Source organism: Cnephaeus nilssonii (assembly GCF_951640355.1).
Source record: "Cnephaeus nilssonii genome assembly, chromosome: 14".
In the NCBI taxonomy this organism is placed as follows: Eukaryota; Metazoa; Chordata; class Mammalia; order Chiroptera; family Vespertilionidae; genus Cnephaeus; species Cnephaeus nilssonii.
In genome coordinates, this window is record NC_137085.1 from 15,393,788 (window position 1) to 15,418,113 (window position 24,326).

The 24,326-nt window shown below is 45.0% G+C and overlaps 1 protein-coding gene across 2 annotated transcripts in view; it reads right to left on the reverse strand.

Annotated features, from left to right (window-relative positions):
• Positions 1–1,200: 1,200 nt before the first annotated feature.
• Positions 1,201–24,326, reverse strand: part of GGTA1 (glycoprotein alpha-galactosyltransferase 1 (inactive)) — a 53,891-nt gene continuing 30,765 nt past the window's right edge. For both annotated transcript variants that reach the window (XM_079789795.1, XM_079789794.1), the window contains exons 3-8: positions 19,381–19,469; positions 16,475–16,510; positions 14,366–14,431; positions 13,788–13,874; positions 8,659–8,796; positions 1,201–3,646 (exon numbers count right to left, since the gene is read on the reverse strand). In XM_079789795.1, the coding sequence (XP_079645921.1) occupies positions 2,953–3,646; positions 8,659–8,796; positions 13,788–13,874; positions 14,366–14,431; positions 16,475–16,510; positions 19,381–19,460 (1,101 nt within the window). In that variant the 5' untranslated portion in view covers positions 19,461–19,469 and the 3' untranslated portion in view covers positions 1,201–2,952. The remainder of the gene's footprint in view (positions 3,647–8,658; positions 8,797–13,787; positions 13,875–14,365; positions 14,432–16,474; positions 16,511–19,380; positions 19,470–24,326) is intronic.

Here is a 24,326-nt window from a genome sequence, read left to right on the forward strand (position 1 = left end):
AACATATATATATATGTTTATTAATATATTTTATTGATTTTTTTACAGAGAGGAAGGGAGAGGGATAGAGAGTTAGAAACATCTATGAGAGAGAAACATCGATCAGCTGCCTCCTGCACACCTCCTACTGGGGATGTGCCCTCAACCAAGGTACATGCCCTTGACCGGAATCGAACCTGGGAACTTTCAGTCTGCAGGCCGACGCTCTATCCACTGAGCCAAACTGGTTAGGGCAGAAAACATATATTTTTAATCACTGCAGTTGCTTAGAATAACAGTGTTATCTTGGGGAATTCTTGCCCTCCAGTGTCCAGTACAGGGAACTACTCTATTCTTTTTTTCTTAGCTGTGAATGTTATAGAAGGACTAAGAAGTGAGTTGGAAGCTTTTGACACTCATCAAAGACTAATTCCAGGGTATAGACAGGTGGGCATTATGCATATTGGCTCTCCCATATTTCTTTCTTAATGAAGTTCAAAGGGATTTTACATTAGGGTTCCTCAACCTCATCACATTTTGAGCCAGACACTACTTTGTTGTGGTGGCTTTCCTGTGCATTTTAGGATGTTTAGCAGCATCCCTGGCCCTTACCTAATAGATGTGAGTAGTAACCCCCCTTCACCCTCCCGCCCAAGTTGTGACAACCAATAATATTTTCACTCATTGCCAAGTATCCTGAGGTCAGGGCGAGGGTTGGGGAGTGGAGTGGTGATGGTAGTGCTGCAAAATCCTGATTGAGAAACACTGCTCTATATTGATGGAGCAAATTTGTCTCATGCACTACTGACCTTAAGCAGCACTGAACTCAGTAGGTTATGCACCAGGTTAGAGCCTAAAGCTCAAGCTGCCCCTCCCGAGTTCCTGTACTGTGAACTACAGGAGGAAAATTTCCAGGTGCCAGATATAAAAGTATCTGAGTTCATAATGAAAAAAATTTTAAATTTAATTTAAAAGCACTTCTTTGAGGCACGATGGGAGTGGATGTAATGATTCATTGATTCATCTTGTAGATATTTATTAAGCAGTGCCTCTGAGATAGGTGATGTAACAGGTTCTGGAGCTGATGCAAAGACATACTACAGGCCTGCCTATAAGGAACTAATTATTCTAGAAGGGTTCAGTGGGGGATATTTTCAGTTATAAGAGAAAGCTCAATTCCAACGGACTTAAACGATAATGGTACAATCCATGACAAGAATATACTGAGAAAAATAATTTATTCAATTATAAATCAGGAATTTTATTTTTATGTTTTTTTATGTTTAAGAACAACTATTCATGACATCTTGAATTTGTCTGTTTGGGATTAAAATTTAAATGAATAAAAAAACCGAGATTCCCATAAACATCAGCCATATAATCTTTCAGTATAATTTCTTTGGTTTAAGACTTAAACCAGTAACTTTCCGTACTCTAGAATGTATTTCAGAAAACTTGAGTTAGAGAGGAGAGTCCTAATGAATGTGTAATCACCTCTAAAGTCCACTTCTTCAGGATTTTAGTTGGTTTTGTTTTGCTTCGCTGCATTGTGATTATTTTGTGGCAAGAAAGTGAAGAGTAGAAGGCACAGTGCAACGGTAGAGAAATGTAGGTTTCAATTTATCAGAGAAGCCCAGTATGCTGAACGTCAAGCCAGCACAATGATTCTTCAAATAAATCACTTAAAAAACGAAACATGACTTTAACTGGAACACAAGCAAAATATAAATATGTAAATGTTGCCTTCTAACTTCCTTTACATTGAATTGCTTAACTTTAAATAATAGGTAGGATTTTATAACTTCTCTTAGAGAAGGGAATTGCATGTTAAGCTGTTCAGTTATGAGGACTGGGTCTCCCATTGCCATCCCGTCTGCTTTTGATATCAAATCAATTAACCATAAATGCGTCTGGTTGTTACACCTCAGTAGTGCAGATGAGGCAGGGGAAATTAGGTTATTTGGAGGGAGGGCTTTTCCTCCAATCCATTCCTGATGTCAGCCCTCCAAACTGGGCACAATAGGCTGAGGGACTCTGAGGGTTAGAGCAAGTGGCAGTTGGACTTTCTGATGATGATTGTCATGAAACCCCAGACTGGAAAGTTCCTTGCAAGCCTCTTCAGTCCATTCTAGGCCTCTTCTCTGACACCATCCACTTTTTCTGGCCAAGGATCTGAAGACACTGTTGCAGAATCTGGCAGACTGAATGTGACTTGGGCAAAACATAGAAGTATCTTCCATTCAAGTCCCCTCTGCTCTGGTTGTCATGGGATTAAGGAAGCTGGAGACCATCCACATTATCCCTTTCCCATTTAGCACCTGGATCCATGCTATATTGAAGTGCCAATCCATCTCCTGTGACCTCTCAGGTGCCATGGCCCAACCATGATCTTCCCACTCTCTTCTATTTCATGGCAAACTCACTTTGAGGCTTTGTTTCCACTTCCTTCAGATTCCCTGTGACTCCAAACATTTACCACCATGATAACCACTGGGAATCTCAGTAAGTCTTTTGCACAGAAGCCAAACAACATCCCGAGAAAAAGACACACGTACTCCAAAATGGCCTGAAGTGATCTGCTACTGAAACCATTTGAGGATTGCCAGGTAGACGGTGTCCTCACTGCAAGTTCTGCTGCAAAGCAACCTGTTTCCTTAGACTCAGCACCCTTTTCTCCAGTACATTATCTGACATATGTAGAGTGTTTCTGGCTTTTTTATGGCCTGTGACAAATTTTTTTTTAAGTTCATCTGATATATTTTCCCCAAACCCAGGATAGGAAATCATTGGGAATTTACATCTGATTATCAGAGGTTCATGCTCCCATATTACAAGGCTCAAAGTTACGAGGAGTAGTACTTGCTGGGTTTGTGTTTTGTTAGTATTTTTTCAAGTTAAAATTAAGTGTTACTTTTCTGAAGAAATAGCCAGAATACTCTCTCAAATTCAGAAACCTACTGGCACAATTTAAAGTCAGATATTAGTTCTAACCAAATTATATTCTTTTGTCTGCCAAGATACCTTGACAGTCTTAATATCTGCAGGCAGGCCTATCTGATAATCCCAGCAATATTCTGGAGATAAGATTTTAGTGGGCTTGTTGAGAAGGAAATACTTGTTTAGGTGGCTTTCATCATGCCACTCAGCCTCTATGTCATTTTTCTTGTCCTGGAGGATTCCCTTGAAACACTCTTGGGTGATGTTTAGGACCTGAATGGGTGTTCCTCCAAAAATGGCCGCATGATAATAAAAATCCCCCTCGCCGTACGGAATGAATGCTGCAGACTCCTTCCTCCTCTCATAAGTAAACTCAAGAGGATCTGCCTTGTACCACCAGGCTTGTAGCTGAGCCACTGACTGGCCAAGGGTCTCCACACCAAAGTTATCTTGGAAGACCTGGTCCACATCCATGCAGAAGAGGAAATCGACTTCGTACTGGATGTGGTTCACAATGTGCTCCCCAATGGTCTTCATGCGCATCATGCTGATGTCCTGCCACCTCTTCTCAGGCTTGACCTCAAACACTTTGAAGGAACGCAAAGGACCCAGCTCTATCAAAGGCAACCTGGAGACATCATCCATCATGATGTAAAATATGACTTTGTGGCCAACCATGAAGTACCTATTAGCAGATGTTAAGAACTCCTCCAAGTAATGCTCAATGTATCTGAAAGAAAGAAGAATGGGATCAATGTAACCTCTGGGACTCTGTAGGAGACCATGTACTTTCTAATCATTTTGTTTGTATTTTGAAGTTCAAGAGAATTATTTTTCCTCATCGCAGATGTATGTTTTCATGTGGAGAGACATCTGTTACTGTAACATTCCTGACTGCTCTCCACTGTTCAGCCACTCTGCCTTGGGGAAGTGGAGGGACATATCTGACTGCCAATTTTGGAAAGGCGACTGGCCATGAACGGCACCGCCCCTCCTCTCCTCTCGCTCTTGGAAACTGTATGTGTTGGAGATAGTATGTATGCTTTGGGCCTTACAGGATGTTTAGTGGTACAGACACCACTCTGATGTACAGAGGCCTGGAGTTTCTAGTGCTATAGCTGCCTGGTTGCCTGAGTCTTTCTACTTCTGTGGTTCAATGTTAGGAGGCCTAGAGCCTACAGATGTAAGCCACATTCTCCAATACCAGCCTCAACTGTAAGGAAGATGATATTTACTACCATTTGCCTTAGCCCTTTGTTTTGGTTTAGACTTTGGGTAGGCAAAAGGGATGTGAGTTCTTTTTTTCTTCCAAGCTTTATTGGTATATAATTGACATGCAGCACTGTATAAGTTTAAGGTGTACAAAGTGTTGATTTAATACACTTATATATTCAAAATAATTACCACCTTAGTTAGCTAATACCTCCATCATGTCACATAATTACCATTTCTCTTTTGTGGTAAGAATATTTAAGATCTACTTTCTTAGCAACTTTTAAATATACATAATATAGTATTGTTAACTGTAATCACCAGGCTATACATTAGATCCCCAGAACTTACTCATGTTATAACTAAAGTTTACACCCTTTGACTAACATCAGGGGGCACTAGTCCTTTAGCCTCCCTCAAAAACTCCAACCTATATCCCAATGTTGCTACTACCCTACCAGATGCACCATGATGTGACCCTTGGGTCCTATGGAGATGCATTAAGCTGAACCATTGCCACTCTGGAACCCAGAGAATGGGTAAAGGGACATGGATATCCTTCCATATTACATATTCACTCTGTGAGCCTCCCACTGATCACCCAAAACTCCAACCCAGCCGAAACCGGTTTGGCTCAGTGGATAGAGCGTCAGTCTGCGGACTGGAAGGTCCCGGGTTCGATTCCGGTCGAGGGCATGTACATTGGTTGCGGGCACATCCCTGGTAGGGGGCGTGCAGGAGGCAGCTGGTCAATGTTTCTCTCTCATCGATGTTTCTAGCTCTCTATCCCTCTCCCTTCCTCTCTGTGAAAAACCAATAAAATATATTAAAAAACAAAACAAAAAAAACTCCAACCCATTGTCCAGACACCACCATAATAAGTTCCATCCAAATATCAAAGCAAACAACCTCTGAGTTAGCCTTATTTAAACTATTTTTTTGTTTGTTTTTTAAGTCTATTTTTTACAACATTTTTAGGTTCACAGAAAAATTGAACCAAAAGCATAGAGTTCCCACCCAGCTGGTGTGGTTCAGTGGTTGAGCATAGACCTTGAATCAGGAGGTCACGGTTCAACTCCTGGTCAGGGCACTTGTCCATGTTGTGGGCTCGATCCCCAGTAGGGGGCATACAGGAGGCAGCTGATCAATGTTTCTCATCATTGACATTTCTCTCTCTCTCCTTTCCTCTCTGAAATCAATTAAAAAATATGTTTTCAAAATTTTTAAATAAAAGCACAGAGTTTCCTTATACTCCCTTGTCCCTCCTCTCTCCCATTCTTCTCCACTTACAACATTCAGCACCAGGATGGAACATGTGTTGCAGTCAGTGTACATACATTGACACATCATTATCACCCCAAGTCTATAGTTTACATTAAGGTTCACTCTTGGTGTACATTCCATGGGTCTGGACAATTCTATAAGGACATGTATCTATTATTATGTATTATACAGAATTTTCATTGTCCCCAAAATTTTGCGTTCTACCTATTCATTCATTCCCTCAACCCAGCTCTGGCAACTACTGACCTTTTTTTTTTACTATCTCCATAGTTTTACCTTTTCCAGAATGTCGTACAGTATGGAATCATACAATATGTAGCCTTTTCAGATTGGTTTCTTTCACTTAGTGTATGCACTTAGGTTCCTCTGTGTCACTAATACAGATAATATTCCCATCTGGATGTACCACAGTTTATTTATCCATTCACCTACTGAAGGATATCTTGGCTGCTTCTCACTTTTGGTAACTATGAATAAAGCTGCTATAAACTTTTGTCTGCAGGTTTTTATGTGGACATGTTTTCAACTCCTTTGTGTAAATACCAAGGAACACTATTGCTGGATTGCATGGTAAAGTATGCTTAGTTTTGTGAAGAATCTGCCAAACTGTCCTCCAAAGTAGTAGTACCACAAGCAATGAGTTCCTGTTACTTCACAGCATTTGGTGTTCTCAGTGTTTTGGATTTTGGCCATTCAAATAGGTGTGTAGTAGTATTTTAGATATTTGTCTGTTCATTAAAAAAATACCATGCTGATGTCTTCTGTGACCCAGCTACACACTCCCTTGTAAAGCTATGTGGATCAGAGAGAAGAGGAAGGAGTAGAAAGATGGCTTGACCCAACTCATGCAAACCCCAGACTTATGCTCAGTGAATGTGGACTGAATTTCATGGGCTGATCACAGTACTGGCCAATCATGATGTCTTGTGAGTAATAATAACTGGTACTTTTCACTTTGGTTGCTGCTTGGATCCCTTTCTTTACTACCAAATTAAAGTATACTTATAATGGTGGCCGCTAGAAACCTAAGCGTTTACAGTATTGAGTCTTTAAATGGAGAACATGTATCTGAGCAGCATAAAGGACTTCGACATGGCTCTGTGGCTGATGGCCAGGAAATTCTTTGGTGTTTAGTACCTTTAAGAAAAAATTGTAGTGCTCTGAAGCTGGGAGACAATCCTGTGGGGAGGACCATTGTGTGGTCTAACATTGTTTAGAGATTGAAGCACTGAGGTTGCATTGTTATTTGAAAATAAACGAAACATCACACCTCCTAAAAGTCCAAATCCACTCTTGTGAAGATTTACTGCCGATGAATACACTCCTCTCCTGCCTCAGAGTGGAGAGCACAGGGCTTTCACTGGACATGTCATTTACCCTTTAGTTCTGCAGTTGCAACTGTGGACATAAAAGGGGGCTATACAGAATGTAAACTAGTTTATCAGATCATAAATTCCTAATTGGATAGATCATGGTGGGTAGTCATGCCCCAGGCTATCACTTCTTCAGTAAAAGGTTTATTTTTAACTTTAAGCAAGCCCTGTCCATTGTTTCTGTGCCTCTAGGTTAACACACCTTTGAAATAAGAGTCCCACCCTCAAGAGAGCACATAATCTTAACTATCCCATACACCATGCTTTCTTCCACCCTCATGTAACATTTCTTATGTTCCCTCCTTAATTTCAAATGCATAAAAGAAACTGCAAAACTGTCATTCTCCAGAACATTTGAGGTCTTGCTTCCAGACAACTGTCATCAGTTTGGGTCAAATAAAATCCTATAAAAATTCTTTATAGGTTTAGATGTTTCTTTCATTGACATAACTGTTGGTTGAAGTCATGTGGAGCAGTTCTGTTCTCTTTGGAAACACCAGGATCAAATCAACCTGCAGCATGGCTGGCTTGTCCCCTCTAGTGCCAGAGGATTAGGTGAGCTGGGTAAGCATTGGCTCCCGACTCAACAATACTGATTCTTCTAGTAAAAATGTCAAAACTACAGCTACCTCTTTCTGTTAGAGATGCTACCTAGGTCCCTGGGATCAATACAGTTAGTGACATTAGGACTTAATCGGTATGGTGCCGGCGATGGCTTCTGACCTCTGGGTTGGGACTTAGGAGGACTATCAGATCTACAGAGATCTCCTTTAGGTGCTATGGTGGGCAGAGCTTGAGCTCAGATCAACCTGGACCTTCAACTCTTTGTACTGAGCAAAGGGGTCAACTTTCCACATGGCTTTCAGAAAAGGTACTGATGAGAAAGCCAGGACATGGGGCTGGGGGGTGGGGATGGGAAAGAAAGAGGAAAATTGAACTTTTGCTTTTTTTTTTTTTTTTTTGGGGGGGGGGAAATCTCCAAAAGAGTGAAATGCATTATAATTTAAAACCAATATTACGAGCTACCAATTTCAAGTAAGAATGATTGAAATTTGTGGAGAAACATTATTTTTAAAAATACATACATTTTATTGATTGATTACAGAGAGGAAGGGAGAGGGAGAGAGAGTTAGAAACATCGATGAGAGAGAAACATCGATCAGCTGCCTCCTGCACACCCCCTCCTGGGGATGTGCCCGCAACCAAGGTACATGCCCTTGACCGGAATCGAACCTGGGACCCTTGATTCCGAAGGCGACGCTCTATCCACTGAGCCAAACCGGTTAGGGCGGGGAGAAACATTCTAAACAAGGAAATGGAAGCGGAAAGAGGAACCTATCCAACTTTTACAAGAGGAAGTTCTGGCCAGCCAAATCTCTGCGGGCCTAAGTCCTCCAGGAGGAACCCAAGGAAGAGTGGTCGGCCAGCTCCTCCGTGGAAAACCACCACACTTAGATCACTGAGAACCTGCTCTAAGAGCTTCTGTCCTTGGTCCTGGGTCTTGAGAGCATGGAAAGAAAGAACGATGCACTAACTGCTGGCATTTTTGGAATGTCCAGAGAAAGCCATGTAGATCGGGGTGAAGGTGGCTGTGGGTGAGCTGTACACTCTGGGCTCAGTGTGTGTAGCAGACATTTTTACCTATATCCTGAGACCTCACTTTGAGGTGGGAAGGAGTCCACTCATATGGTTTTTGTCCTCATTTTTTGAGGGTCTCACAGCAGAAATGAGACTGAAATGGTCCCATTATAACATCCTCCCATCTGACCATTCAAACAAGTCATGAACAGCCTCTGTAGGCCCAGGGAGACCCTCACAAACATTTTGACGGTTGGAACAAGAAGTCAAGGTCAAGTTTAATAGTGATACCTACCTTCCGATAGCAAAAACCGTCAAACCCACGGTAATCTTCTGTTTGCCATAGTAATTTTCTAAGATGGCTCTGTTGTAAGTGCCTTCCCACACCACAGGTGCCTTCCAACTAGTCACTGTCACCACCTTTGGCCGTTTCCTGGTGACAAAACACAGAGTCCTGTAAGTGGGGACGGCTTTGCTGAGGTGGGGCAGAGACTGCGGAAAACCTGGGCTCGGCTGGGATTTGCAGTCACTGTCCCTGAATCCTGGCTGGGTCATAAGACATTTCAGGGGCAGCCTCTTCCGGGTGTGGGATGGGAGGCCTAGGTGCCCCTGGGGGCCGTTATGGGGATCTTCCCTGCTCATCTCATATTCTCTTTCCCTTTTCCTGCTTTCCTTGTTCTCTTTTTCCTCCTAATTTTCTTTCCTATCTCCTCAGCCTTTCCTAAGCCATAGTGGCCTCTCTGGGTGTTATTATCCCTGTGGGTACCATCTGAGCCTAAGAAAGACCTGATCCTTGACACAGGGTGATGAGAAAGGGCAATGAGCTGAAAGAGAGAAAACCATTTCAATGTGCCTTTCACCAGAAAAGGATTTCTGAGTAGGAACCTGGTTAGAGGCCCAAAAGGACCCCAGACTAGGGGATTCTGGTGTTGTTATTTACTTCACAAACAAGGAGAGAGTCCTCCCAGAAAAGAACGGACCCAGTAGAGGCCCCTCCAGCCCAGGCTGGAGCACCCAGCTCAGACCTTGGGCCTCCTGACTAGGAGCACAGAGAGGAGGGGAAAAGCATGCTTTCTGCACTCAGAACACTTGAAAGGAACTTGGCAAAGCCAACACAAACACAGGAAGCAATGTCAGAGCTACAACAAGCTGAAGGTAAAGGCAGAAAGGCTCAGGAGCAGCTGAGGCCCAGCTCGAGGCTGGGACTCAGCCCGGAGCGGGCGGTGGAGACTCAGCTCTGACCCTCTTTTGCTCAGGAAGTAGCAGCATTTCCCCCCTTGGGAAGCAGAGACTGAAACAGACATTTCTATGTAAACTCCAGCACACACAGGCCTGACCCTGCTAGGCATTGGCTTATACTTCATCCATTGCAGGGAGAAGGCCAGTGTTGGGGGCAAAGTCCTGGTGGCCCCCATAGTCAGGTCCCTGCTAGCTGTGTGGCCCTGGGGAGGCTATTAGGGAGATGGCTTGCACATAGAATACATACATCAGCGCCATGAGAACTCTCCCCCAACCCCCAATCGCACATGGGTAAGGGCAGGTTTTCATAAAACTGCCCCCACCCCATCAGCAAAGCCAGGTTTCTCCTCAGTGAGGATGGGCAAGGCTGGATCAATCCTACCTCGTCCCAACTCCAGCCCCAGCCCCAGAGTGAAAAAGAACCTCAGCAGACTGGTCCTCATCCCTCTTACTCCTCTGTCACCTTGCTCTGCCCTCTAATTCTTAAGCTGACTGCCCTCCCACCCCAGCCCTGTGCCTTGCTTCCTTCTTCCCCCCTGCACAGCTGGGATTGCCTCCAGAGGTGGGGGGCACTTTCAGGCTGCTCTCCCGACCCTCCTCATCTTGTCTGGAGTCTCAAATTGAGACTCAGCTCTGCCCTCATAAGAGATGTGCTGGCCACATGGAGGACAGATTCTTCAGTCATGAAAGAAGCTATTTTGGATTCTGCACTAACCTGTGCCAGGCACCTTCTCATACATTTTCTCTTCTGGTCCTTGCAACAGGCCTGCCATGTAGTATGTCCATTGTACAGGTAAGAAAACCAAGGCTCAGAAAGGTTTGTTAACTTGTTCAAGGCCACATAGTTGGCCATGGATGATGGTAACTAACACACACTGAGCACTTCCTGTGGGACCAGGTACTGTGCTAAGAGTTTCACCCTTCAGAGGTGGATGTTATTTTGATTCTCATTTTATGAATGAGGAAACTGTACACAGAGAGGTTAAATAACTTGCTTGAGGTCCCATAGCTAGTAAGGGGCAAAGATGGGATTTGAACCCAGATAGGCTAAATCTGGAGTCTGCGCCCTGAGCCACCACCCTATATCACTTCTTATGTGGCCATTTACTTGCTATACTGATGAAGCTGGGGCTAAAACCTGGGTCTGCCATTACTTACACTCAATTTAGCGACTTCAGTAGTTTTATCACTGGAGAATGAGAAATGAGCTTTCCCTCCTTTTGTTTTTAGAAGCTTATGTGATGCTTTAGTCACACAAAACCCCCAGCTTTGTTGAATGACAGAATTTCAAAACACACACACACACACACACACACACACACACACACACACACACCACTGCCATAGCCAACATTTCTGAACTTAAACTCTCCCATGCATTGTCACCTCACTGCAGTCCTGTTTTAGCGTGTCAAGGACCTTTTAACAGTTCTGACCCAGCCTAAGTCGTGCAGTTGTGTAGGAACTGGACATCTGGTAGGCAGGTAATATTTCTTAAAAAGGAAAAGAGGAGGAGGAAAGGAAGGGAACTGGTGTAGTGAATACTTATGCTACACAGGGGCTAAGTACTTGACTTTCACTGCCTCATTTAATCCTTACCCTGGATTATAAAATAGATGCTGTCGTCATCTCCATTTTACAAATAAAGTAGGGGTAGGATAGGAGAAAGGAACTTGGTCTTTAGCCATTTAATTTATAGGAGGGGCCAAACCAGGGCACTCAATCTCTCGATATACATTTTGGAAGTTCCTTCTCCTTTACCAGGCCCAGTGCTGAGCACGGGGATCAGAGAAATGAGAACTCCCCACCCCCTACTACCCCTTGAGAATCTCAGTCCTGACAGGTGGCCAGCCTGCTGCACACTCTTCAACTGCATGACCACTCAGGCCACAACTTCTAGAAAGACTGAGTCAGAAAACCAGTGCTCAGTTTGGTTACTTGGCTGGGAAAGTTCCTTTGAGCAGGAAAAGAAAAAAAAAAAAAGTAGCACTATTAAAAATTAATGTTTAATTAAAAATGTCCTATTTCCCATCTGTTAACTATTAAATTCCACAAGTCAGCGGCCTTGACTAAGAAAAGAAGCCAGATGACTTGCAGGCAGTGGTGGGGAGGAGATGGGGGACAGGATGAGATCAGTTTCCTGAATGAACCTCTGTATCAAGGTGTCTTAGTCATCAAAACCCTCAAACCTCCCTCCTGCAAACAAGAAGTGACAGACGGCAGGCCACACATGTGCAAGAGCTAGCCTTTGCCACTCTCAACTGCCAAACATGTTCAAGGTCACAAAGATGGGGCTCTAAAAGGAGGGGAAGTGCTGCTGGGAAAGACTCGGAGCTGCCCCCAAAACCTTCCAAGCAGGGTACCCACCGAGTTCACCAGTATAGGCCAAAGGCGTCCCACAAATTAAAAGGGCTCCAGAACCAAAACCTATACTCACTTGTGAGAGAGGTAGCTTTTTCATTGTATGTACTCATTTATGGGAACATTGTGGTATCTATCCAAGTGTTGGGTGGAGGAAGTGTTAAAATTCCATTAACTGTGCAGGTCAACAAAGATGTGGAATGCACACATTACTTAGTGAACTCCTTCTAGGCAGCAGCTGCTGGAGAGACCCAGCAAAGAGCCTATGGCAACAGGGACAAGGGTGGGGGCTGTGAAATGCAGATTAAGTTGATGTGGGAAGAATTTTGGAGAAAGAATTAACAGAACACGTTAATGAATTAGACTGTAGGATGGGTGGAGGAGGAGACTGAATCAGAGAGTTGTCCCAGACCCTGGCTTGAGATAAGAAACGAGAACAAGTGTGGGGTGGGATCACGTGAGACATGCAGAGACAGCAGGCAGGCAGTTAGACACGGTCAGCGCTCAGAGGAAACCTTTGGGCTAAAGATATACATGGGAATCAGTCTCACACAGGTGGTCTCTAATGCCCTGGGAATGGATGAGAGCACATGGAAGATGGTGTGTAAAGAAGAGATGAGGATACTGGACTCAACCTCCAGAAGCTCTCATCTGTGAAGGCGGGAACGGAGAAGCCCCTGTCAAGGAGACAGAAGGGAGAATGGGGAGTAGGAGGAAAAGTACGAGGATCTGGTGTCAAAGAAGCTGAGAGATCTTGATGTAGAAATGTATACACAACATACTGTGATGTTTTAGGTAGTTTACAGAAAAGAATACATTTATATAAATATATTTATTTGTTTATTCCATTGTTAGTCTAGTCATTTAGGTGAGAAACGCACTCTGGTGCCCTGAGAAGGCTTAAATTTGGTGCCGCTTCAAACCAATATTCTTTAAATATCTGCTCGCCGTTCCTTTAGAGAGAAGCTGAGCCATGCATGGGGGAGAATGAAGAGAATGACAGCTGGTGGCCCTCATCTGACCCTCCTCTCTGTTCCTAGTAATTCAGCTCTGACCCGCCACTCAAATCCTGTTCAGCAAAGCACAAGTGTCACCGTAAAAGTGTGCCACCCTCATTAGAGGGTGGCCTTAGTCAGGCTTACAGATCCCACTGCCACCTGTATTCTGATGGCTTCTCATCCTCCATCTCCACCATATATCTTTTGCTGAGCTTGGGTACTGCTAATAGATGGGACACACTGCTTGTGTGCTCCACCCTCCCACCCCCCAATTTATAAGTTAAAACCTAATCCCCATTGTTATGCCCTCTGATTGCCTATTTATTTTCAATTTTTTTGAAAAAAGCTGGTATTGACCCATTAAGCTACTATCTGAACATAGTAATGGAGAGTGACCGGTAGTTTGAAAAACACCAGTTAGCCTATCATAGGTGTTGGGTAAACATTTGTTGCATGTTTGCTGAAAGGATGCATGCGTGGCCCTGAGATTTTGCATCACCGTTGCCATTTTACAGATGAGTTTAACTGAATCTCAGAGAGATTTTTCTTGCTCTGACTCTCCATCCTGTGGCTTTCCACAACATGCCGTCTCTAAGACCACAGCTGAGTATTTTGTGATTCACCTGCTACCACTGGCCAGTCACCGTGTTATTGTTCCAGCAATTGAGTCAAAACATCCAGACTCTGTTTCTCATCTAATCTGTCGTTAAAGGTCTAAGATTCTGTCTCCCCACTGAGGGATGTTCTCAGTGGCACGGTTGCCTACACAGCCCCCTGCCACCTCCCGCTGACCCATGGATTTACTGCACATGAGGGACACTCTTACTCTGGATTAAACCAGTCGGAGAGCTGAAGCTCTTCGTTGTCTTCCTTTTCTCTCTCTATGTCTTCTTCCTCTTGGGAATTGTGGGTCCTATGTACAAAGGGAAAGCAGGGTGAGTAAGGCAGGGAGGGCATCTATGGTGTCAGGAAGTCAGTGACTGGCAGGAGAAGGTTCATAATACTAAACGGTTATTCATAAGGACATATTTTGGATGAAAAGGCACAGTATCCATCTTTGTTATGATGATTCAAGACAGCATAGTTAGCAGTTTAATGACACAACAGCCCTCAGATTATTTCAGGGGCGGGAGAATTTTATCAAATAGTCCACATAAGGACATTTTATCTTATGATAATCTTTCCTACAACCTGAACTTCAGCCCAAGCCCCACTCACCCCCAACTTAAAAAACAAAAACAAAAACCTTTAATGTTCCATTCCCAACCATGAAATAGATTCCTTGTATGATTTCAGTAAGCCAGGAACATGAGTGACTGAGACGGCCATGGCCATGACACTATTTATCTGGACTCTACACATGTTCAGTAGGTGGAAACACAGACCAGTGTCTCATAGCCTTACCCATTTTCAAACCAGTTCGGAAACCACCAGCCCTTCTGATTGCCGTTGTCACCAAGTTCTGGGTTTCTAAGAAATGAAAAAGATGAATAACATTTTTAGAAAATGAGGCAGTCCCAGATTGGGGTTTTTCCAAATTCTTTTTATGACAGAAAATGATTAAACAAAAATTTAAAAACTGTCAGCTGGTAAAACAGACAGAAGTGAAGCTGCTCTGGGTGAATGAGAGAGGCCAGACCTGACAGTGCCCAGACCTCTCCTCCTGGAACAGCCCCAGCACTCGCTCGTCATCCAGGGAGCCCCCGGGGCAGGAGGAGAGAAAGAGAATGATGGGGGGGGGCGGGGGGGGGGGGGCGGGACCATGATGACGGACAGTAATACTCAGGTCTTGGACCTGCCACTTACTATTGTATGGCTATGATAGGCCATTTCCCCCTTTCTGAATCTCTATTTTTCTCCTCTGGAAAGTCAGATAATAATACTAATACAGGTGGGGCAAAAGTAAGTTTATAGTTGTGAGTCTACTTTTCCCCACCCTGAATAATAATAATAATAACAATAATAATAATAACAACAATAATAAGCCTACCATGAAGGTAGCTAAATGAAATAGCATACATAAAAGAGCTTTCTAAGTTGAAAATAAATTTAACAGGTTGTGACCTTAATAAAGAAAACAGAGCACCTTTCCAAGAATGATTTCTTTTGCTTTAACTAGGAGAACTCGGGTTGCTACAAAGTCAGCAGTCACAGCCTCGGAAATCTGAGGGTCTCTGCTTATGTGGTGTATCACATTATTGTTTGGCAGCTATTGTCCCAACCTTGAATCCCCGGAATAAATACCACTTGATCATGGCGTATGATCTTTTTAATGTGTTGCAGATATCTGAGGGTCTCTGAACCAGAAACTCAGAAACCTATAATCAGAAGCCACCTTCCCCAACTACATGCAGAAGTTTCCACACTCATCTTGAGAGTCTCCCCAAGGTAGGGCCCTTCTGGGGGAGGGGAAATGGGAAACCAGGCAATGTAAGGCCTTTTGTTGGGACAAATTGAGCGCTCAGGTGTGAACAGACATGATAATATTAAGAAACCTGTTTGAAAGCTCATCTACTTTCAGGAAGCATTTAAGATTGTTTATGATTAAGAACTACAGTTACAATAACCAGGGAAATAATACCAGAATAAAACAAACAAGAGGGAACAGAAAGAGAAACATTTACTTAGTCATTCAGGTACGTATTTTCACATGACCCTGGTCATCCCAGCAACTCTCAAGAATAAAGGTTGTACCTCTATTTTCATTTGTAGCTGAAATATTATTGGCTGAGTGGGTTTGGGAAAACTGCCAAGATCCCATGGCATTTTGTAAGCATAAAAACCCAGACCTAATGCCACGAGATAAGCTGTATCAGAAATGAAGCCTGAGGAAAGTACAAGCAGTTAAGCAAACCACATTGCTCTGGGCTTCCTGGCAACCAAGCCAAAGATAGAAAAATGAAGGCTTACATAGTTCTTACTGGCAACGATGATGATGACAATAATAATAATACACCCACTAGTTCAGTGGTCGGCAAACTGCGGCTCTTTGGCCCCTTGAGTGTGGCTCTTCCACAAAATACCACGGCCTGGGCGAGTCTATTTTGAAGAAGTGGCATTAGAAGAAGTTTAAGTTTAAAAATTTTGGCTCTCAAAAGAAATTTCAATCGTTGTACTGTTGCTATTTGGCTCTGTTGACTAATGAGTTTGCCGACCACTGCACTAGTTCATCAGAGTTCCAAACTTTTTTCCATGATCCTTTTTCCCAAAGAAATTTAGCAGAAGGAACCATTATCCACCCTGACTCTCTTTATTGGAAAGGTAGGAATGTTGTGAAGGACACCACTTAAAGAAACCCTTCATGAGAAAGAAGCAAGGGCAAAACTCAGCCATGGCTCTATAAAGGCATGTCTAGGAGGCCAGAGGCATGCTCTCCAGATCTCTGGGGACCCGCCTCTGCCCTCCACCTTTGAGCACAGCGCCATCACCAGCTGCCAGGTTAAGAACGGACTGTAGGAGGTGCAGGAGTGGCCGTGGGCCATCCCAGAGACCTCTAGAATTCAAAGCACTTACTTTGAGTGATAGATCCACAAGAAAGAGCCTTCTGGGCTAAAAGCAAAAGGGAAAGAAAAACATATCATGTTACTTTTAATTCTGAGAAAAGCTATTTTGCAGCCATTATCACTGAAGCCCCGGGCTGAGTTGAGAGCCTGGTTTTAGCTACTCCTAGGTTTCCACCTTCCTTTGAGTTAAAACCAATGACCTCAGGATAATGGGAAGTTGCACTGCAGTCACGTCAGTATTTACCCAGTAAGGAGGTCTCTGGAGACTCAAATCTTAGTAAATAAAAAAGACGACAGCTCTTCATTGTGGCTTCAACGAGGGAGAGAGGCTCACAGATGGGTTCCCTCCTGCCATCTCCTCAGGAACACCACGGCCCAGCCACCCCTCACCCAGGATTTACCTTCTTCCCCCAGAAAACAAAATGACTGCAGAGCCTAATGCCGCATCCAGCTCAGAGCTTCAGAGACACACTGTTCCTCCCTCAGCTAGAAACTTGGAGTAAGAGCCGGAGGGAGTGCACAGCACAGTTCCTAGGACTCGCAAACCAACACTCAGTAACTGGAAGCTGCTATCAGCATGATCGCCATCATCATCATCATTCTTTTACTGTAACTTTTAAAGTTTCCTCTGGCTCTAAAATTCTAAGGTTTTTTTTTCCATCCAGCATCAAAACGCTGTCCTGGGTGACATTTGTTCCGATGCGCTGCTGACAGCAGTTTTATTTACTAATCGTTTGATGTGTTCAGTTATTTTAAAACCCTTTTTAGCCCATCACCGCCCACCTGTCTAAGGTTAGTGCCCTCAGCTCACCTCCAATCATCACACAGCCAGTTCATAAGGTGGCAAAGGATCTGCTGCCCTTTAAGCCCCTTGCAGGTATGCAAGCAGACTCTGCACATTGAAGAATGATGTGGCCACAGTCTGGGTGCCACATGGCCTGAAGAGCAGCCAGAACCTGCCCCGACTACTGAGCAAAGTCTGTGCCCGGCACTGCAAAGTGGCCCTCTTTATGGGATGCTATTACCAATATGCACATTTGTGCCTTTGGCTCCAATAATTTAATTTGTGAACCCTCAAAATATGGAAACACAACTCTGGCTGCAATTCAAAGCACCACGGTTATCCAATCAAGCACTCACAGCTTGAAGGTTACCCACACAAGCATCCTAACTCAGGGCAGGACCCCAAAGGTTACTTGTTCTGTTGGATTCTTGGAACTGCTAGAGCTTCCTGCCATCTACCAAAATCCCCTGTCCTAGTCTGCCTCTGGAGGAGAGGATGATGGTGATGGTGATGGTGATGATGATGAAGACGATGAACATAGCAGCTTGCATCTCTTGAGTGCTTATTAAGTTCCAGATATTGCTCCACCTGCTTTATACTCAATATCTTATTTAATCCTCCCAACAATCCTATGAAGCAGGTACTGTTACTATCACCATTTAAAAAATATATATATTTTATTGATTTTTTCCAGAGAGGAAGAGTGAAGGATAGAGAGTTAGAAACATTGATGAGAGAGAAACATCAATCAGCTGCCTCCTGCACACCTCCTACTGGGGATGTGCCTGCAACCAAGGTACATGCCCTTGACTGGAATCGAACCTGGGACCCTTGAGTCCGAAGGCCGATGCTCTATCCACTGAGCCGAACCGGTTAGGGCACTATCACCACTTTTAAAAATAGGGAAAATGAGGAACAGAGTGGCTGCGTAAATTGCCCAAAGTCACCGAGGGGATAAGTGGTGGCACAGGACCAGCCCCAGGCAGCCCTCACTGCAGACTCAGCCCTGGAGTACCTAAGCAGGCTCAGGGTCCCTTCACCTAACTCTGACTCATCTTTTCTTTGGACTAAGTACCCCCAGTTTCCTCAATTTGAAAGACCTGGTTTGTAGGCCTCCTAACTTGGTCACACTCATTTTGTTTTTCTTAAAATGAGTTGTTTAGAATGACACTCCCAAAGCAGTTAGATTATGCAGCACCCCAGGGTGTAGGGGGAAGACTCCCAAATTCTGGAGCTATTCTTCTACTGATGGACCTCAAGGTGCAGTTCCTTTTTTTGGTAGCCACAATGGTCCTGTGGCTCATCTTAGAATTTAAGAATTGGAAGACATTCGCATGTTAATCCAGGCTGTCGTCGTGAAATGTGGGGGCTACTAAAACACTTCACCATGAGCATATTAGTGGTGCCCGGACAGCTCTCCCTGCCTAGAGCTAGCTGTACGATGGACTTTTTGGACGAGCTGTACCAGGGCCTTTGAAGTCAAAGGCATCGTGCATTTTTGCAGCTGCTTGCGGAGCCCTCTTTCTATCAGAAGCCTCTCCAGCTGGAATCTCTGAGGCACTGTAGTTTCCAAAAGCACAGAAGCAGTGCGTTTGGGTGAATGCGCTCAGGAATGTTTCATTCCCTTTGCTTTCCAGAGTTAGAAAAGAAAGGAAGTTTCAGCCAGGCACAAATGAATCACCAGTGATTCAAGTGTATTTTGCAACAAAAGTCAACAACTTGAGTTGCTCCATTAAACTCTGCAAATATCCAGGATTGCAAAATCCAGGGTGGATTTCTCATGGAATTTGTGTCTGAAGTTTCTTAAAGGTAATTTCTATATCTGGCCATATGGGTAATTCTAAATTACATTTTGGGCTTAATAAGACCTTACTATTTCTGTGCTTAGCCTGCCTAAGTACAAAAATCAAGACATTGGGAACATGGCAGGAAGGAAGATAGTGAATTAGCCAGAGGGTACCTGGAGCTCGAAGGCTTATAAAGACAGTTCAGGGCTCAGGGGCGCCGGAAGGGTGGAATCTCTTCTTGATGGTTTCAGTTAAATCTCCCTTTAATTCAACCTGGTGACTTGGCTAACACTAGCAGATCAGAGTCACTTTCATCTACATCATTTCAACATGTTTCATAATTACCTGTTGATATATTCCCAAAACACGACAATTACAGTTGAGACAACCAGCATTGACAGAATCACTTTTCCTTTGACATTCATTATTTTCTCCTGGGAAAAGAAAAAAAAAGGGGGGGGGGGAAATAGACTCAATAAATATAGAGCAAGATACAGTTTTTAAGAAATGCTTCCACCTATATCCTCTCTAAAAGGAAATGTTTATGAATATTTAACTAGAGCTAAGGAGTGTGCTCTACCTTAAATTGCATAGGTCTGCAATGGCAAATCAGGCCAGGTTGATGAATTGACAGGGCTCTTCTGCTGGGAAGGATGCTAAGGCCACTCTGGGGCTCAGAGGAATAAGTACCTGGACGATCATGAGGTCCGCCATGAATGGGGGGCATGAGGGAGTAACTGGAAGTGATTCCCATGGCTGCCAGCTGCCGGTACTCAGATGGCCCACCTCTCAGCAAGTGTCTGCAAGGAACCATCCATTTCCTGGCTTTGATTCCCTTAATACATTGACTACATGCCCTGTGCTCAGAGGGGAAACTGCTCAGTCCTTGACAATCTAGGCTCACGCACTTCCCGCCCCCACCCAGCCTTTCCCCTCCACATCCACAGCAAGTAAACGACTGGTGCATAGTAAGCGCATGAGTATTTCTTGATTGCTGCGTGGAATTGTGATTGAAGGGGTAGGGGTGCTGGGTAGGAAACAGCAGGTTGGGAAGTACTTTAATTCGGTGGCCGGGGAAGACCTCACTGGGGAAGTGACTGAAGCTTCTGAAGGAACGAAGACAGGATGGAGAGGGGTGAAAAGTGTGCCATGAGAATATTTGGGACAGCAACTATGACAGGAGAAAAAGCTTCTTGTGTTTGAAGAAAAGACAAAAGCAAAAACATAAATGAGAATCAATAGTGAAGTTCTCTCAACTTAGTAACGGGAACAAGGGCGGGGTGGGCAGGGCAGACAGAGCCTGGGAAGGTGCGGAAAGGGGGTGGGGACCCACAAAAGCATCTAAAGCTGGGCTATCACCTGATCCAACTTCATTCAGAGGCCCCACTGGGGCTGGGGAGTGCTGGGGTGGGGAATGAATGTGGAGGCAAGGGCAGACCTGGGAAAGTGAAGCGGCAGGTTATTCCAGTGGCCTGTGCTATAAATGAGAGAAGTCAGTTATACTTTGGAGAGAGAAGTGTGGCTAGTGGTCAAACACATGGGCTTTGGAATGAGGCAGCGACTGGAGACCGAGCTCCGATACTCATGAAACCGGGGAGCCCTGACACGTGGCAGTCCCTTATCCATGTCTCCAAAAAGCTCTGAAAACCAAAAAAAACATTTTTTTTTAATTCAATTGGCATCATGGCCCTCAATGACATGAGGCTATTTATAATCCTTATCCCGCTGAGCGAGACTGTTTAAACGTCTCTTTGCATAAATATTGATGCATTTTATTATTTGGCGCTGCTGCACTAGGGGTCTCACATAATATATGATATATAATCTGCACCACACAAATTCTGCACTCCAGGCCCTAGGGTTTCAGAAAAAGGATTATGGACCTGTAACGGATCATATTAAATTGGTTTCCTCGTCTCTAAAATGGGGATAAAAATGGCCATGATTGCAAGAGATAATGTCCATAAAATACTTAGTATTGTGCCCAGAACCATATAAATGTACAAAAAAAAAAATGCTCGTTCTTATTACTGGTGTCCATAAAACAGGCTGCCGGGAGGACCCAGTGCCCGGTATTTAGCAAGAGCTCAAAACATATTTGATGGAGAGGAATGAGGGTTTGGGAATAAGTAAAGTGCGGGGAGATGTAGATCAGGGACTCTAAAGGTTTATCCATCTGTTCTATGCTGCAGCCCCAGAAATAGCTCCTCGGGAGTGGGAGACTTCGATTTTCTTTGATTAAGGTGGGGGTCCTGCTACAACACCCTGCCTGTGCTGAGGAGGCCATCACACTGCCGGATGTACGGCCCAGGCTTTATCGACCCCACCTGCTGAGGACCAAATGCAATTTGTCTCCCAGAGAAGCACACAAACTCTCACGGTAGAGAACACCGAGGCCTACGAGCAGGAGAGGCAAAATCAGACACATCCCCTAATCGCCTCTCCATGCAAAGTGTTTATGATTTTTCATTTTGCAAATTAGCATCAGAAATAATTCATGAAGCCCCTTTCTTTCTGGACTTCATAGATTGCTTGCACTGGCCATTCATCATGATTGGAAGCTACCCAAATGAGCCAATATCGCATCCTTTAGTGAAGCACTAGAAGTGGGCGTAGATGTGATTCCTGGGATCTGGAATGCACGTCTCAGGAAAGGAAGGGTTGGCAGGGTGGCCAATGGGTCTTTTAAAACATTTTCCTATTTCTCTCTGGACAAAAATGAGGCATTTGGCAGCTAGCGCGTGGTCTAAAAGTCTTTCTCTTATGTGTTTATCTCTCAGGATTTTCAAAACTGTAATTCTGAAGATGGGTGGTTGACTATCTTAGCCACCAACTAGGAAACATGGGGTTGCTTCTAAATTCCCCATTTAAGGGGTAGAGCACAGAAATAGGATTGCTGAATACTGACACCCTGCCTCACGTGGGAGCGTGTAACTGGGTCACCTGGCCCCCACCCCTGAGAGGACTTGGTGAACTCAGCCAGACCCAGACCCACCAGAGCCCTCCTACCATCTCTCAGGCCCTTGGCAGGCGCTCAGGTTTCTCTCTGAATCCATCTTACCTCCCACTGGGCTGCTCCTGGGCCACTCCCAGAACTCAGCCCCTGCACAGGTTCACAAATGAAACCACACACACACCCACTCCACCCCGACCCCCACCCCCACCTCCACCTCCGGGAACACATGCAGATTGTGCTAAAAACCTGGAGGCATTTCTTAAGGGCAGGGTCACCTTGGAAAGCCTGTTATTTCTCCACCTTCCCAGCTTTACCCTTCTCCCTTTTCTGCTTCTATTTCCCTAGAGTGGCTCATAAATTAATTCTTCCTTACCCTCCTCCCCGACCTGTCCCACACAGAACAAAACACACACACACACACACACACACACACACACACATACACACACACATACACACACAACTTCCTTCTGGGATTCCAAACAGAAACCCTCTCTGAAAGGAATTGGAGTGGACCGTGGACCTTGTTTTCTTCATCTCCAGTCAGGGGAAAGGTGAAGGTCTCAGATGAGTAACAGCTCAGAAGCCCTGGAAAAGCCATTATCTCCAGGAGCCGGAATTGCAGGGGGACAGCAGTGGCAGAGGAAACCAAACCTTCCCGCAGCTGAAGAATCCTCCGCTGCCCGTGGCCCCTCCCCCAGCCCTGGACCCCATCCCCTGCTCTCTCCAGCCTCACTCACTCCCGGACGGACGACAATGGAGATGGAGTCAAAGATTCTGAGTGACAAGTGTTGTGAACAGGTAAGGGGCGGGGAATGCGCAGGAGAATTGGGCATGAAAGACCTTGGGAAAAACTGTCTACTGTCCTCCACACCCTCCACTGCAATGTTTAGATCCAGCATTCCAGGTAGAAATGAGGCCAGCACTGAATCATATCAGCAGTCCTGGCTGTAGGCCTTGGGCACGTTTTCCAACTCTCTGAGCCGCTACTCACACACAAAAAATGCAGCATCAAGCACCCTCCTCTGGGGGTCTCGAAAGTTCGAAAGGACACTGGGTGTAGGAAGCACATTGTGCCCGTGGTCAGTAATTGCTCCCCTGATGGCAGCCACAGTGATGACGCTTTTTAATGTGGCTCTGAAGGCAGAGAGGTGGCTTCATCTGAGAGGCGGTGGGCAGCACCACACAGAAGCTCAAGGCAAGCCCACCCCCATCCCCACTGTGACTTGTGACAGTCAGCTGCCCTCACCACCGCCCAGGACTCGGGGCTCAGCTGCTCCCCGTATTTGCCCCACTGCCTGGAACTCAGGTTGGGCGGGGAAGGAAGCTGAGGCTAACCTTCGTTGGAAACTGGGGTCAGGGGTTTCTCTGGCCTTAGTCTCCCCATCCCTGAAACAAGTCATTCGGAACTAACTTTCCATGAGAGACCTTCCTAATTGAACCAGGCCCTGGATGAGAAGTCAGCCACGGCGGGAAGTCTCATTATAAGAGGGTAGTTCACTTAGCCACGTGGAGCACATCTCGCTGCAATGGCCCCATAGGTTCCTTCAAGTACCGATCAGATGATAAGATTACTGGCCAACCGGAGTTGAGCCAAGAGGCCTACTTACCCAGAAGCTAATAAAGCCTGGCATCAGGCCCCTTGCAGAGTGGGTTGGGGGGAGGGTGGGGGTGGGAGGGTGGGCAAGGCCTTAATGCTTCCCAGAGTGAGGAATGCCCCCTGCCTGGGGGAGTCACTCCAGCCTTGGGGCTTGGGGCTTGGTCTGGGGCTGCACACCCGCCTGGGTCCCTGTAACAACTGAACCTGGGTGGACCTTGTAACACACAGGAGCCCTTCCTTTTATCGAAAGGAGGAAGAGCTGAACTAGAGGCTGCTCTGCTACCCCCTCAGGGGTCTTGATGGCCATGACCTCATGCCCACACCCTCCAGACGACCCCATCCAGGATCAAGAGTTGAGTTGTCTGGTGCTCTGGCCTGAAGCCACCTGAGCAAGAAACTGCCAAAAGGCTTCCACATGAGGCACTTCCAATAACAAGTTGTGAAGCTGAAACTTTTCTAAACGCTCAGTAATAAAAAGCAACCGCTGATTAACCACTGCCAGAGGCAAAACTGGCTTGTCTTTCTTTTGTCTCTATTAAGAATGATACTACAAAATCACTGTCGGACAAGGCAACCCAAGAGTGTGCAGCCAAAATATGACTGGTGCATTAGACACTTAAGTAATGCTAATCATTTTTACATTGTTTTCACATTATTTCATTATGATGTTGTTGTCTGGATTTTGTCCTATTTGGAGTATCTGTCAGTTTTTGTAATTTTTGTGATATGTCTGCT